Raw genomic sequence first — 15,960 nt, forward strand, 5'->3', positions numbered from 1 at the left:
ATTCCCTAACTGCAATAAATCAACACTGATTTGCTGTTATCCTTACATTAGCAGTCATGATTTCCAAGGTCTTAAATCAATTCATCCAAAAAAAAGTATTTAAAACCATGGTTACAATCGAAGCCCATTTCTCTGTTTACCTTCACAAACACATAACGCATTTACACTTTTCTGTTCTTCTGTTTCATATTCTAACACTTCACCTGCAGTATAGCTGAATTCTGTAATCATTCTTTTATGTACTCTTTCACACACACTTAAATTCGAAGGAAAAAATTGCCAGTCCCACATTACCCCTGGTGGGGTTTTAGGGCTCATGTCTATATTAAAACTGACAATATAATCTTTAAATTTTGATGTCAATTTTATATTTAAGTATAAAACCACTAATTTCAGAGTGTAATTATTAGCTTTAGCTGAAACAAATTTCCACTAACCATTATACAATACATACTACTAAAAGCTCCAGCAAGAGGAGTCTTAATTCTGTTAGTCATTTAACTTCCAGCTAATAACTCAGCTTTTGATTTCATACCACTGACTAGTAAATTTTGACTCTAGTAAGCTGTCTACACTGAAAGTTTTACATGTTGCATTACATTCAGGAAAGCTCTCTTCTTATCTCTTTTCTTTTCACTTCTACAATTATTAAATTCAATGGTTAATTAAATTTACAACCTTTCCAACAACCAGCAGTTTTTCAACATGGTCTTCAAGTTACTCAATCCTATAACCAGCATCCTGCTATCCAACTGTATCAGATAACTGCTAAATCCAGGAATACAGTTCTGTACAATCAATCGCTCTCAATTATTGCAAACTTAGAAATGACTCTTTAAACCTTTCCTAAGCTTTCACATATAATCTCCAACCTCAGCAGTCTTTGACTTCAGCAAAGAGACCCTAGCATGTGAGGCACTCAAGCACGTAGTCAGCAGGAGAGCTGGGCAGCAGTGGAGTGTATCGTGGATTGATATTGATGCAACGATTAGACGTGCTATTCAAAAGGGATGCCCGATGAATGATCACACCTGGCAACACAGCCTCACCAGGTCCACGACTGTTATTGCCATTTCTTACCTCCACTTGCACTCTAGTGGATATGAGAAAGAAAATGAATTCAATATTAGTACATGCATGCACAGTGATCCCTCAGTTAATGAGGCTATCTTATCTGGGATGTGACCTTGTAAACCAGAACTGCACCAGTTAAATACAGTACTGCACTGAAAAAACATTATAAAAGCCTATCTGCAACTGGCCACTTGATCGTAATTGCCCTTTTTCTCTTATTTCTCTATTATTTATTGCCAAACTGACCCTAACCACCCTGAAAATACATGTGCAGTACTCAAATATTACAACAGTGTCCTGTGATATAAAATAGAAATTATGGTTACTAGCAAGGGTACAGTTATTTTATATAGACTGCATGTGTCAGAGGAACAACACATCCCTCAGCCTGGCCAGCCCGAGGTATCTACATGTTACCCTGGCAATGGTCTCATACTTCACTGCAGTTAGCCACTAGACACCGACTCCACCACCACTTAGTGTAGTGACACCTTGTTTTTGGGGAAGCTCTACACTGAGTGGCAAGCCAAATGATTTCCCATAAACCAAGAAAGAATTTACAACGCTGAGTGGTAACCTTATAACCAACCAACACATGTTCCCTACGTGACAACAAATGGGTCGGCGGAGGGTTAGTGCCCCTCCCCGGAAAACAACTAAAAATATGAACACAAAGCCTCGGACCTGGACTGACCAAAAGTTAACGACTAAGGACCGAACAAAAGACTTGGTACGGATAGCTACGTGGAATGTAAGGGGTGCAAATGATGAGGTGAAAGAGAGAGATTGTACAGGTGCTTAAGGGTATGAGAGTGTATGTATGTGGATTAACTGAAACTAAATGGAGAGGCGAGAGTGTGAGAGAATGGGAGTATGGATGGGGTATATGCACAAGAGTAGGTGAGAATGAGAGGGCAAAAGAAGTTGTGTGTATTTTTGTGAGTAACAGATGGAAGGAGAATATCAGAGAGTATGGATCAGTTGGCTCAAGGATTGTGTGGGTAAGAGTGAAGGTTGGACTACAAATGTGGGCATTTGCGTGCGTGTATGCGCCAACGCAAGATCGTGCAACCAGAGTGAGAGAAGAGTTCTGGACAAACATGGAAGGGTGCTTGGAAAAGTTTGAAAGAAATGAGTGTTTCTGACTGGAGATATGAATGGAAAAGTAGGGAATGTGAAGGTGGATGGAGTAGTTGGTGAGTGGGGTGTGCCTGCAGAGACAGATGTGAATGGCAGTGCTTTAGTGGATATTTGTGTCGGGAGGGGATTGATGATAGCCAATACCCTCTTCAGGCACAAAATGATCCATAGGTATACGTGGTGAGTGATGAGAAGGGTGGATGGTGAACTGAATGAATGGGAAAGCAATGACTGATTATGAGTGTGTGGATGAAAGGATGAGGTGTGTAATGGATGCAAGAGTATTTAGAGGTTGGGGGAGTGGACTTTCGGACCACCGATTGGTGGTGGTCAGAAACAAAGTCCAAACAAAATGGAGAAATAGAAGGGAAGGACAGGAGGAAGTAGTCCTTACAAGGAGGGTAGAGAAGTTACAAGAGGATGGAAAAAAGGCAGAATATAAGACGGAAGTGGAAAAACGATTGGGTAAATATAGATTGAAGCAGATGGGGGGCATGGAAGGTGTGTGCAAGATATTCACAGAAGAAATCTGTGCGGTATGTGAGGTGGTGTGTAGGGTGATGAGAAGACAAAAGGGGATGCAGAGAACACCATGGTGGACTGAAGAGGTGAGAGAGGCTGTGGCACAAAAGAAGAAAGCATTTAGTGAGTGAATGAGAAACACAGGCATTGAAGACGTTCAGAGACGGAAGAGAGACTTATATGAAGAGAGGAAGAGAGAGGTGAAAAGATTAGTAAGAGACAGTAAGAAGAGAGTGGATGAGGAATTTGGAAGGAATTTGAGTATAAAGTGGAGGGAATGTAAGAAAATGTTCTGGAAGGCGATAGAGTTAGACAAGGTGCCAAAGAAGTTAGTTGGGGGTGAAAGATAAAAATGGTAGAAACTGGGTTAAGTACTGAACAGAGCTTCAGTGCTGACAAAAATAGAATCTTCTGGCATTGTTTACCTAGTGTGACATTGGCTGGCCTCAAGGAAAAGGTTGCCTTGGGATTTAAAAACAGAAATGAAGTCACTGAATGTACAGTGAGTTGGATGAGGAGGAAATGGAAAGCGTGAGTGCATTTAAGTACTGTACTTGGGTAGTGTGATGAGTAAGGAAGGAAGTTTAGTGGGTGAAGTGCTTGAAAGGGTACAGCATGGAAGAAAGGTTGCTGGTTCTTTGAAAGCAGTGACAAGAAACAGGGAAGTAAGCATGGAAGCAAAAAAGTTACTGCATGACAGTATTGTAATATCAACTCTAACGAATGGAAGTGAAGCTTGGATCTTGTTGGAGGGACACAAGTCATGAGTGAGAGGAGTGGAAATGAGTTATTTGAAAGGAGCATGTGGAGTCCCATAGACAGATAGACTGACAAATGAGGAAGTGAAGGAGTGTTGTGGAGTGGATTTGAATGTGATACGTAGCATTAGAAGAAACACACTGAGGTAGTTTGGCCACGTGGAGAGGATGGAGAGTGAGAGACTGATGAGGAGAATGTACATGAGTGAGATGGAGGGGGGGGGGGGGGGGGGAGGCCAAGGATGAGATGGAGGGATGGAGTGGAGAGGTATATGAGAGAGGGGGGTGTGAGCTGAGAGCAGGACAGTGAAATGGCAGGGGACAGGGCAACATGGAGGCGATTTGTTTGTGGTGAACCCTTCCGGGATTAAGGCATCTGGCAATAAACAGACAGAGATGCATTACATAACCGTGGTTTATTGTGGTAATGCTGCAGGAAGTCACTTACTGAAACTACCTGTCATTGGACAGTGCAAGGATAAGGTGCTTTGAAAGGGTTGCCTCTCTCTCTCACTAGCCTGCAATGCACAAATTAATGCAGAGGTAGACATGTCTGAGTTGTGATTTCATCACATCTTTGTTCTGTGCCATGAATCATCTAGGCAGGCAACATATGGCAGAGCAACCCCTCTATATCCTCCATCTGCACTGGTCCACACCCTGCTCCTTCCACCTCCACTGCTCCATACCCTGCTGCCTCCACTTCCACTACTCCACACCCTGCTCAAAAATCTGTTCCCTACACTACCACCCCTCCAGACCCTGCATCCTCCTCCACTGATCCAAACCCTACATCCATACTTCCTCTTTAGGAAGACTCTGAGGGTGCAGATGATTCTGCTGGGGTCATCTGTTATCAAGAATAGAGAAAATGAAGTGCATAAAATTAAAAGGAAAGTAAAATATAAAGTCATGGTGATATTGTTATTCACAGTAAAATAAGTGCTTATGATTAAGTGTTGTGCAGCTATTTGCTTTTAACTCCTGGACACTAAGTCATCTAACAATGACAGTCTTCCTTGCACCAAACACTGGGTGTCATCTACTGAACGTGCCAAAGTTTCAGTTACAATAGTGAGTGCCAGGAGAATAAAGAATATTAAAAAAATAGTTAACCTTAATGCAAGTAAGATGAAAACCTGTCATTGATACCCCTTCCCAGGGTGTGTAGGGCCAGAAACAATGAGGAATATGAAAGCAAGTGTATAGTGGTGATCTGGTGACTAGCCCTTGATGTTCTGCCTCCAAAACATCAAAAAGTTATCATCATTCTCCTTGTCCTAGCTCTTCCCACAAATGACAAAGCAGTATCAACTCGATGGCATTATGAAGATGGAGGTTAGCACTTTCTATTCGTATCTGACTATCCACCCATCTATTGTTTGATGTCTTGATTCTAGAAGAGGAGGCAGAAACTAACCACCTCCATGCCGCTCTGTCCTCTGCCATTTGGCTGCCCTTCTTGCAACTCACACCCTCCTCCCTCATACATCTCCCCACTCCTTCCCTCCATCTAATCCTTGGTCTCCCCCTCCACCTCAGCGGCATACACTTTTCTAGCCAGTCTCTCATATCAGTCTTAAATACTCTAAAGATGTGCATGCAAACTATTACAAAGCTGGACACAATACAGTGAGTCCTAGATATACGACAGGGATAGGGACCAAAAAAAACTTTCATAATGCGATATTTCGTATATTGGAACGATTTTCCCCATTGAAATATACATAGAAAGGGGGGAATGCATTCCAGGACCCCATTGGACCCCCCACTTAAACTTTATGCCTCCTATTTTGAAGTATGCAATACATGTATACAGTACTATACTATTGTACAGACTTTAAAAAATAAAACATACAACTAATTACTGTAGTATTAGTACTGTAGTACATGTACTGTAGTATTAGATGGTGCAAGGCCTAAAGCTCGCCCAACCTCCAAGACTCCCTGTCCCTCTTCGTGGCATCTTATTATTTCCTCTCAAGAGTGAGAATGTGATGCTGTTTCTTCCTTGCAGCTGGTCCCTGGATGCTGGAGATGATGCAGGGTGCTTGGGAGGCATGGTGAAAATATGAAAAGGTGAAGAACAGCGAAAAGCAGCGTAACGTACAGCGAAGCTGACAGGAGAGGACGGATGTGACTTGACTGAGAAGCACGCGAAAATGTGTTTCCCAGAGAGGGGTTAGTTCATTTTCTCGCCGCAAGCAAGTACAGCACTGTGCTGCGCGCCCATTTTGAATTTATCGTATTTCCTCTCGTTTCTCTTTTTGTACCATCAAGACAGAGGATTTTCGTATTGTGGAATTTGTCCTACATTCATCGCTTTCGTACCATCAAAAATTCGTGCATCGAGTTTTCGTATACCGAGGACTCATTGTACTGCAATAGCTTCCTAAAAAAGTGTATGTTTGTTCCTGAAGCCAACTGACCTTTAAAATGGTACTGATAAGCAATGGCTACTTCAGATCATTGTAAGTTATACATACTAAGCCTGATTGTATCATTTCCTATCATCGCATCGTTTATAAAAGTTCCAGTATGCTTCCATGCAGTGGCCTTGGTCATCAAATGGTGGCCCTCTATGCTGCTCGATTTCTGGCGGCCACCTTATTCAGCCCCTTATCCCTGAGGTCACACACTATGACCTCATCCCAGGTCTTTTTCAGCCTGCCTCTCCCAACCCTACTCCCGACATTCACACTTCACACCTTCTGCACCCAACTGTCATCTTCCATCCTCTAAATATGGCCAAACCATCTCGATCTACCACTCCTCATCACAACAGTAATACACTCCAGTCCCATCCTTCCTTTAAACTCTTCAGTCATAAACCTTGCCACCCCAGGCCTCACATTCAAGGATGCACTATATATCCTTCTAATCACTGTCATTTCTGTATGTTTGAGCATATGAATATTCTCTTCCTTTACTGTCCAGGTCTCACTACCATACAGAATTACACTCCTAAAACATGCCACATAAGAAGAACCCTTAGCATGGAGGGAGAGCCCTCTCAATGTCAGGAGTGGCAACAGCTCCTTGAACTTCCTCCAACCACTAGCCATAGAGCTACCTCCAGCCCCACCTCCTGCACATAACATGTCCTCCAAATAACAAAACTCTTCCACACACTCAAGAGACTCCTCAAGAGACTTATCAGCAAAGATCAATCCTGTCATGCCTGACAACCTCCACATGCTCTCCCCGACACAATGCTCACAGAAAATCTGCATTATCTCATTGTCTACCTCTAATACCATTACATCTCTTATGCACCCACTTATCAAAAACACTGCACAAGACAGAGTTACTTTCCACACCCTTGTGGCAAACCACACATGGTCAGTCTCCCTCTGCTTTGACAGTACTGCCACCAACCCTAGATATCACTCTTTTTCATTCATTCATTCATTCATCATCCAATCCTACATTGCCACATGAGGGGTGTAGGAGTCCGGGGCTAGGCAAGTTGGTCCTGACATTTATGATGAGAGTGACCAGCCTCACTCATCCCTGAGTGGCATTACAGGAGCAATAAACTCCAACCACCCCTTGGATGTAAACCTTCACAGGCTCAATCCGACTGGAGCACCATAATTACCCACAAAACCACCAGGCGCCAAAATTTGGTTAAATGGTTACCACCCAGCGTAGTACATGGTTTCCTGGTGTACAGGAAACCATTTGGATTGTCAATTTTGTTTTATCCATTTAAATCTTTCCATTTCCTAAATCTTTCCTCTGCCTCCCTTTCATTCTCTATAGTTAACACCAAGTCATCAGCATACAACATCTCCCAAGGGAGTCCATTTCTGAAACCAAATGAGAGAGCTTCAAGCACCATTACAAACAATAAAGGGATCAAGACTGACCCCTGATGCATGTCACCATGGAAAACTCATCAATCAAATCTATAGCCATAACTACTCTAATCAGCAACTCCTCAATCCCAAGCTTTCTCACTGCCCATTTCCCCACCTCCCTACGGACTCTGCCAAATGCCTTCTCCAAATCAACAAAAACAAAGTACAAGTACAGCTTCTTTTTCTTTCCAATACATTTTTCTTGAAGCTGTCAGACAATGAATATGGTATCAGCGATCCCTTTGCCCAGCATAAACCCAAACTCCATCTCATCAGTATTCACTATTTCCCTAATCATACCTTCTAGGACTCTCCATTACCTTCATTTTCTGGTGACAAAATAAAGTACGGCAGGTTTATGTGTTTGTTTAAAGCTGAGCTGATATAACAAAATCTGGTATAGTGAGGGTTTGCTTTAAATGGGATAAGAAATTTAAAATTTAGTAAGACCTGGTTCACCTAATGAACAGTACAGTAAGACATTCTTTATTTGGCACTGTACTGTAAAAACTGATGATGGAGAGAGACACCTTCATGGGGTGGCACCAATATAACCAGGCAGGTCTGCTGCATGATCATATGTCTCTCAATTCTCTCCCTATTCCCCATGAGAAGGAAGGTGGAATGAAGATGGGCAACCTCAGCCTGCAGTCCACCAGGTTCATGTTCAGCTAAGTTTGTGGCTGCAACACCATCAACAAAAACTATGCTAATATCAAGTACAAAACAACAGGTTCTGACCTTTGGCTGCTGCTGCTTTCACCAGTCGGCTGTCTCCCGGACAACAGTCTCATGTTCTTGGACATCAAATGACCTGAGAAAAGGATTCACATTTATAATGGCATGCAGGGGCAACATTAGTGGCTTAAATTTCCACCCCAAAGCTTGAGAGTTGTTCATACCTCAGATACAAAATGTGCATCTTAATGTCCGGCAGTATACACTGTCACCATGAGTGATAAACAAATATCATTGTTGAAATCTGCCATAATTATCACTTTCCTCCTTCCACGAAGAAGACTACAGTAATCTCTCAATTATCCGGCACAAATCAGCCAACCCCCATGCTGGATATTGCGTAGGTACCCCCAATTGGCTATCCATTCGGCGTCGAGCCAGATACTGTGTCACTACCCACAGCTATTGTCTCGACCCTCTATCCTAAAAACTTTCCAACATTATCACCCATGAGTAAATTATTAAAATCAAGCATAAAATACAATACAGTACTGATCCAGTATACAGTACTGTATACATATAAAGCAGAACAAACAGTAATGCAGTACATAATATACGGTATAATCATACTGTACTCACCCAGTGTTGGTATCGATGGAGGGTAGATACGCACAGATACGTCCTCACTCTACAGTAGTCAGAGAACTAGGGCACAGAGCAATGAGGGTCCACAAGGTTAGTCACAGCACTGCAGGAATGAGTGAGGCACAGGAGGCCACAGACTAAGTCACAGCACTAGGGATTAATCACCCCGTGGGTCACAAATGCAGAGCGCTCAGATACGTTCTCACTATGGCGTACACAGGTGAGAATAAGAGCAGCAGTAGGCTTGGCACATTGGGTGGGCTGCTCCCACAACGCATTGTGATTGGCTGGTGTGTTCCAAGGTCTGTCTGTGCACTGATTGGGTCCTGTATCTGAGCCGGTTGATACACCTCACCGCCGGGAAGTGCATAGTACCACTGACTGCTTCCTGTTTCTGAGCCAGATATTTCCTAATTTCACTAGATACTGTTTTAATGGAGATGATCAAAAAGCGCCGGATATTGTGACAACAGATAATTGATAGCCTACTGTGTTTGGCAAGTTTTACTTACAGACTGACTGCAAAATGGTAATATAATGTATGATAAAACATGAACAAGTTAATCATTCTCTGGATAACCATCGTTTTCGTTTTCGTTTTTAAAGGCTCCAACATGCTTGCATGTGTCGGCCTTGGTCACCTAATGGCGGCTCTCCACGCTGCACGATCCATTGCAGCCTCCCTGTCCAGTCCCTTAACCCTAAGGTCACACTTAATGACCTCATCCCATGTCTTTCTCGGTCTACCCCTCACAACCCCACCCCCAATATTAACACTTCTCACCTTCCTCACCCAATTATCATCCCCCATCCTCTCCACATGTCCAAACCACCTCAATCTACCTCTCCTCATCACAACACCAATACACTCCAGTCCCATCCTACCTCTCAACTCTTCCATTGTAAACCCAGCCCCTCCAGGCCTTGGACGCAGGGACGCACTGCACATCCACCTAATCATTGTCATTTCTGTACGTCTGAGCCGGCGAATGTCTTCCTCCTTCACTGCCCAGGTCTCACTGCCATACAGCATTACACTCCTAACACATGCTGCATACAAAGACCCCTTAGCACGTAGGGAGAGCCCTCTCAATGTCAGGAGAGGCAAGAGCTCCCTGAACTTCTTCCAACCACTTCTCACCCTAGCCACAGAGCTAGCTCCAGCCCCACCTCCAGCACACAACATGTCTCCCAAATAACAACTCTTCCACACACTCAAGAGATTCACCAGCAAGTTCAATCCTTTCACGTCTGACGATCTCCACCTGCTCACCCCGGCACGCCGTACACATAAAATCAGCATTATCTTGCAGTCTACCTCTGATACCACTACATCTCTTATGCACCCATTTATCACACACACTGCACAAGATGGAATTACTTCCCACGCCCTTGTGGCAAACTGCACATGGCCACTCTCCCTCGTCTTTGACAGTACCGCCACCAACCCTAGATATCATCACTTTTGTTTTATCTGCATTTACCCTTAAACCCTTTTGCCCCATACCATCTCTCCACTTCCTAAACCTTTCCTCCACCTCCCTTTCATTCTGTGCAATCAACACCAAATCATCAGCATACAACAACTCCCACGGGAGTCCGTTTCTAAAGTCACGTGAAAGGGCTTCAAGTACCATGATAAACAACATGGGACTCAAGACTGACCCCTGATGCACACCAACATTCACGGAAAACTCATCACTCAAATCTCCATTCACTCTCACCTGGGTGTGAGCACCCACATACATGGCCATAACCACCCTAACCAGCCACTCCTCCAAGCCAAGCTTTCTCATTGCCCACTTCACCACCTCTCTAGGGACTCTGTCAAAGGCCTTTTCCAAATCAACAAAAACAAAAAGATCCCTTCTCCTACCAATATATTTTTCCTGACGCTGTCGAACAATGAATATGGCATCAGTGGTCCCCCTACCTGGCATAAACCCAAACTGCATCTCATCAATATTCACTCTTTCTCTAATCATACCTTCTAAAACTCTCTCCATTACCTTCATTATCTGATCTAAAAGCTTTATACCTCTATAATTTCCTCTTTCCAGGGCATCACCCTTCCCTTTATACACATTTACAATTACACTCTTCAGCCAATCATCTGGGACAACACACTCATAAATAATCCTGTTTATCAGGTCAGTGACTAAACTCCCCCCTATATCGCCTGAGGCCTTCAACATTTCGGCAGTCAACCCAGACACACCTGCTGCCTTCCCCACCCTCATCCTGCCTATTGCCTCACTCACAGTAGCAGTATCAATCAAAGGCCAAGGGCCAGACACTGGATCTGCTGGCTCCAAACCTTCCCTGTCCCAGTCAAACTCCTCATTCAACAACTGGTTATAATGCTCTCTCCATGCATCTTTAATATCCTCACTGTTCACCACTACCCTTCCTTCATCATTCTTCACACACTGCTCACCCATGATATCCCAATTATCCCTCTTCACCTGACCTGCCACCCTAAATATATTTTTCCTTTCCCCATGATTTAGGTTATCAAGTAATTGTCTCTGTGACTCAGACTTTGCCCTGTAAACCTCTCTCCTAGTCCTACGCTTGGCAGCCAAATATTCCTCTTTGCTACCACCCTTCTTCCATTCCCGGAAAAGCCTTCTTTTCTCCTTAATTGCAGCTTCTACACCCTCATCCCACCACCAAGTTACTTTATGTCTTGGTGGTCCTCTTGTCCAGCCGCATGTTACATCAGTAACTCTCAAGAAATTGTTCTTGAGGGCTCTGTACTGTTCATTAACGCCTCTGTCTACAGCTCCCTGTTCAGCCACCACTCTCCTCAACTCGCTATAGAAGGCATCCCTTACTACTTGGTTTTTCAGCTTCCATATTTTCCTCCTAGGTACATAAGTCCTCTTTTTCATCACTTGTTCTTTAAGCACCATATCACAAATCAATAGTTTGTGCTGCTGCACACACTCCTCACTTCCTATAACTTTAACATCCCTCACTAACCTCCTATCGGCCCTCCTAACCAGAAAATAATCTATCTGACTGCTATTTCATCATCAAAACTATCACAGACAACAATTAATATTACTGGCTGTTTTGGGCAACACTATAGAATGCAAAACTGTACTTGATGAGATCCTGCATTTATTATATATACCTTACTATCTATAGCCAGATGTTTTAATCCCATAAGGGGTGGACACAAACAAATCGCCTCCACGTCACCCTGTCCCCTGCCATTTCGCTGCCCTCCCCCTGGTTCAAACAACCCTCTCTCATATACCTCTCCATTCCATCCCTCCATCTCAACCCTGGTCTCCCCCCACCCCTCCCCCACCACCTCACTCACATACACTCTCCATGTTGGTCTCTCGCTCTCCATCTCGCTCCACATGGCCAAACCACCTCAATGTAGTTCTCCTAATGCTCTCTATCACACCCACAGCCACATCACAATGATCCTTCCCTTCCTCACTTGTCATTCTGTCTTCCCGAGAAACTCCACATACTCCTCTCAAATAACTCATTTCCTTCTTTTCTCCTTAATTGCAGCTTCTACACCCTCATCCCACCACCAAGTTACTTTATGTCTTGGTGGTCCTCTTGTCCAGCCGCATGTTACATCAGTAACTCTCAAGAAATTGTTCTTGAGGGCTCTGTACTGTTCATTAACGCCTCTGTCTACAGCTCCCTGTTCAGCCACCACTCTCCTCAACTCGCTATAGAAGGCATCCCTTACTACTTGGTTTTTCAGCTTCCATATTTTCCTCCTAGGTACATAAGTCCTCTTTTTCATCACTTGTTCTTTAAGCACCATATCACAAATCAATAGTTTGTGCTGCTGCACACACTCCTCACTTCCTATAACTTTAACATCCCTCACTAACCTCCTATCGGCCCTCCTAACCAGAAAATAATCTATCTGACTGCTATTTCATCATCAAAACTATCACAGACAACAATTAATATTACTGGCTGTTTTGGGCAACACTATAGAATGCAAAACTGTACTTGATGAGATCCTGCATTTATTATATATACCTTACTATCTATAGCCAGATGTTTTAATCCCATAAGGGGTGGACACAAACAAATCGCCTCCACGTCACCCTGTCCCCTGCCATTTCGCTGCCCTCCCCCTGGTTCAAACAACCCTCTCTCATATACCTCTCCATTCCATCCCTCCATCTCAACCCTGGTCTCCCCCCACCCCTCCCCCACCACCTCACTCACATACACTCTCCATGTTGGTCTCTCGCTCTCCATCTCGCTCCACATGGCCAAACCACCTCAATGTAGTTCTCCTAATGCTCTCTATCACACCCACAGCCACATCACAATGATCCTTCCCTTCCTCACTTGTCATTCTGTCTTCCCGAGAAACTCCACATACTCCTCTCAAATAACTCATTTCCATTGCTCTCACTCTTTACTTGGGTCCTTCCAACAAGGGCCATGTTTCACTTCCATATATTGGAGGTGGTATCACAATACTCGTACTATCATGCAGCGACTTTTTTACCTCAATGCTCACTTCCCTAATTCTTATCACTGCTTTCAAAAAGAGCACCAGCCTTTCTTTCCTCTATTACCCTTTCAAGCACTTCATCCTCTAAGCTTCCATCCTTACTCATCACACTACCCCAAGTACTTAAATGCACTCCCATTTTCCATTTCTTCATCATCCAACCTCACTGTGCATTCAGTGACTTCGTTTCTCTTGAAAACCACAACTTACTCTTCCCTACAGTCACCTTTAGATTTCGTTTCTTATACACTCTCCCAAACTCATTCACAAGCCTTGCAGTTCCCCTTTGTCTTCACTTAACTATTCAGTATCATCTGCAAACAACAGAACAGGAAGTTTCCAAACACTACCCTCTCTCAATACAGCTGTTCCAACATCCACTGCCCTACCTTTTATAACTCCATTCATATACAGACTGAACAATCATGGACACATGGCACATCCCTGTTTGAATCAAACATTCAGACAGAAAAATTCACTAAGTTCACTATCCACACGCACTGCAGCCTTAATGCCCTCATACATACTCTTCACAGCATTCAGTAGCTGCCCATTTACTCCACATATTCTTAATATTCTCCACGTGTCTTCTCTGTCCACTCTGTCATATGCTTTCTCCAAATCCATGAAGGCTGCATAAAACTTCTCAAGAAACTTTTCCATTAAAGAGCTAAGGATGAATATCTAATGATGATCTACACACGTCAGGAAACCATTTACAATGTTGGGTGGTAACCATAAAACCAACCTACTCATGTTCCCTGCATGTTAACAAAAGGGTTGGAAGAGGGCTAGTGCCCCTCTCCATAAAACCATTAACTTAAAGACAAATGGCCACCCCTTACGAGATTATGCGTCTGGCTATAGATAGATAAACAGACAGTGTTTGTGTGATGAATAACAGCTAATAATAAGGTAACACTCTCATGAGGAAAAATAATCCAGAAAAGAGTACAGTAAATGATACCCTTGGAAGAAAAGTACTGTAAATGTAAACTACAATACACCTGGGAAGTTATGCTGAAAAAAGTTGCAAAAATACAGACATGAGGTGGAAAACAACGTGAATGTGTGATGGCTGAAAGAATACTAAATCTGGATGTGAAGTAAGGAGCAAACTGAAAATACAGTTTGAAAGGCTGATTAACAGAAATGATGAGGAAAAAGCATTAGTAAATATGATTGGTTTTGGTAGTGGGCAGAGACATAATCTGGTGTCAGAAAATGTAGTACTGACAGAAGTGAAGAATACTGTGAAAATGTTAACAACTGAGAAGGCAGCAGGTGTCAATGAGGCACAGGGAGCATGCAGAAGATTTTAAAGTGCAGTGGGGGGAGTGAAATCAGGTGCTTGTTGAAAGCCTAGAAGAAATCCTGGCTACATGAAATTCTACCAGTCAAATGGATAGCTGTGATAGTGTCTGAAAAAAAAAATATATATATATATATATATATATATATACATATATACATACAGTAAGACCTCCCTATAACAGACTAATTGGGGCCCAACCCATTAAAAAAAATGTGAAACTCCGATAAAAGCGACATCCGGACTTCCCCCTGCTAATCCAGACTTTTTCTGATATATCAGACATTAGTCCAGATCACATGAACAGTTTTTAAACTGCTTTGACTACCAATGCAGTACTGTACTGTGTTATGACTTCACTACATTAATCAAATGGTGTAATACATATAATAATAATACTATACTGTACACTGATAAACATGGCTTTTATTTACCTTATTGTGGTGAACACAACTGAAATGGTCAGGCAGTCCAGACTGCTCCTGGCTTTATCAGACTTTTTCTGATATATAGGAATTTAGTCCGGTAGCTCCTCAAGTCCGATAAAAGTGAATTCTGGTCTACTGAAGTCCATTATATCGAGGTTGTACTGTATATACAGTATACCTGTATATCCATTCATCCATCATCCAATCCTACGTTGCTCCATGAGGAGCGTAGAAGCCCTGAGCTAGGCAAGTTGGTCCTGACATATAAGATGACAGAGACCAGCCTCACTCATACGTGAGTGGCATTATGTGAGCAATAACCCCAACCACCCCTTGTATATAAACCTTCACCAGCTCAATCCGACTGGAGTGCCGTAATTACCCACTAAACCACCAGGCACCATAATTAGGTTATATGGTTACCACCCAAGATAGTAAATGGTGTCATGGTGTACAGGAAACCATTTGGCTTGTCATTCAGTGCTGAATCACCCACAAGCAGATGGAAGAGGAAAGAATGAAGGACAGAAAGACAGAAGGGTGAGTGTAAAGCCACCCGCAGGCAGAAGGTTGTGGAAAGAATGAAGTAAAGAAAGACAGAAGAGGAAGGAAGGAAAGGAAAGGGCAGACACCCGAGCACAGCACTACATCAAGTGAGTGGATGGTGAGTGCCCCCACCTACCAAAATATATATATATATATATATATATATATATATATATACCATATATATATATATATATATATATATACACACAGTACCCTCGTGCCCAGGACGGTAATATTGTAGCCTGAGGGTCCCGTCTAGGACTAAAAACGTTTTGGACCAACACAAGACCTTATGAAAAAAATTAATATTGTCACAAAATCTTTGAAAACTGCCCCTAAAAATATCAACCTAGATGTATTTTGGCACCAAAATAAATTTCCTCTCTTGAAAGTTTGTGTTCCTGAGCTTACCTCCAGCTTAGTATCCTGAGGTAGACAGTGGCGCTTCAAGGGGTTTCTCTGGCATGGTTACGGAAGGAGA

The 15,960-nt window shown here is 43.0% G+C and overlaps 1 protein-coding gene across 2 annotated transcripts in view; it reads right to left on the bottom strand.

Annotated features, from left to right (window-relative positions):
• Positions 1-903: 903 nt before the first annotated feature.
• LOC145396518 (inter-alpha-trypsin inhibitor heavy chain H3-like) overlaps positions 904-15,960 on the bottom strand; it is a 526,567-nt gene continuing 511,510 nt past the window's right edge. For both annotated transcript variants that reach the window (XM_080269891.1, XM_080269890.1), the window contains exons 19-20: positions 8,099-8,171; positions 904-1,093 (exon numbers count right to left, since the gene is read on the bottom strand). In XM_080269891.1, the coding sequence (XP_080126017.1) occupies positions 904-1,093; positions 8,099-8,171 (263 nt within the window). The remainder of the gene's footprint in view (positions 1,094-8,098; positions 8,172-15,960) is intronic.

This window comes from Coenobita brevimanus, chromosome 38 (genome assembly GCF_032717465.1).
Source record: "Coenobita brevimanus isolate Jiangsu-jjx chromosome 38, ASM3271746v2, whole genome shotgun sequence".
NCBI lineage: Eukaryota > Metazoa > Arthropoda > Malacostraca > Decapoda > Coenobitidae > Coenobita > Coenobita brevimanus.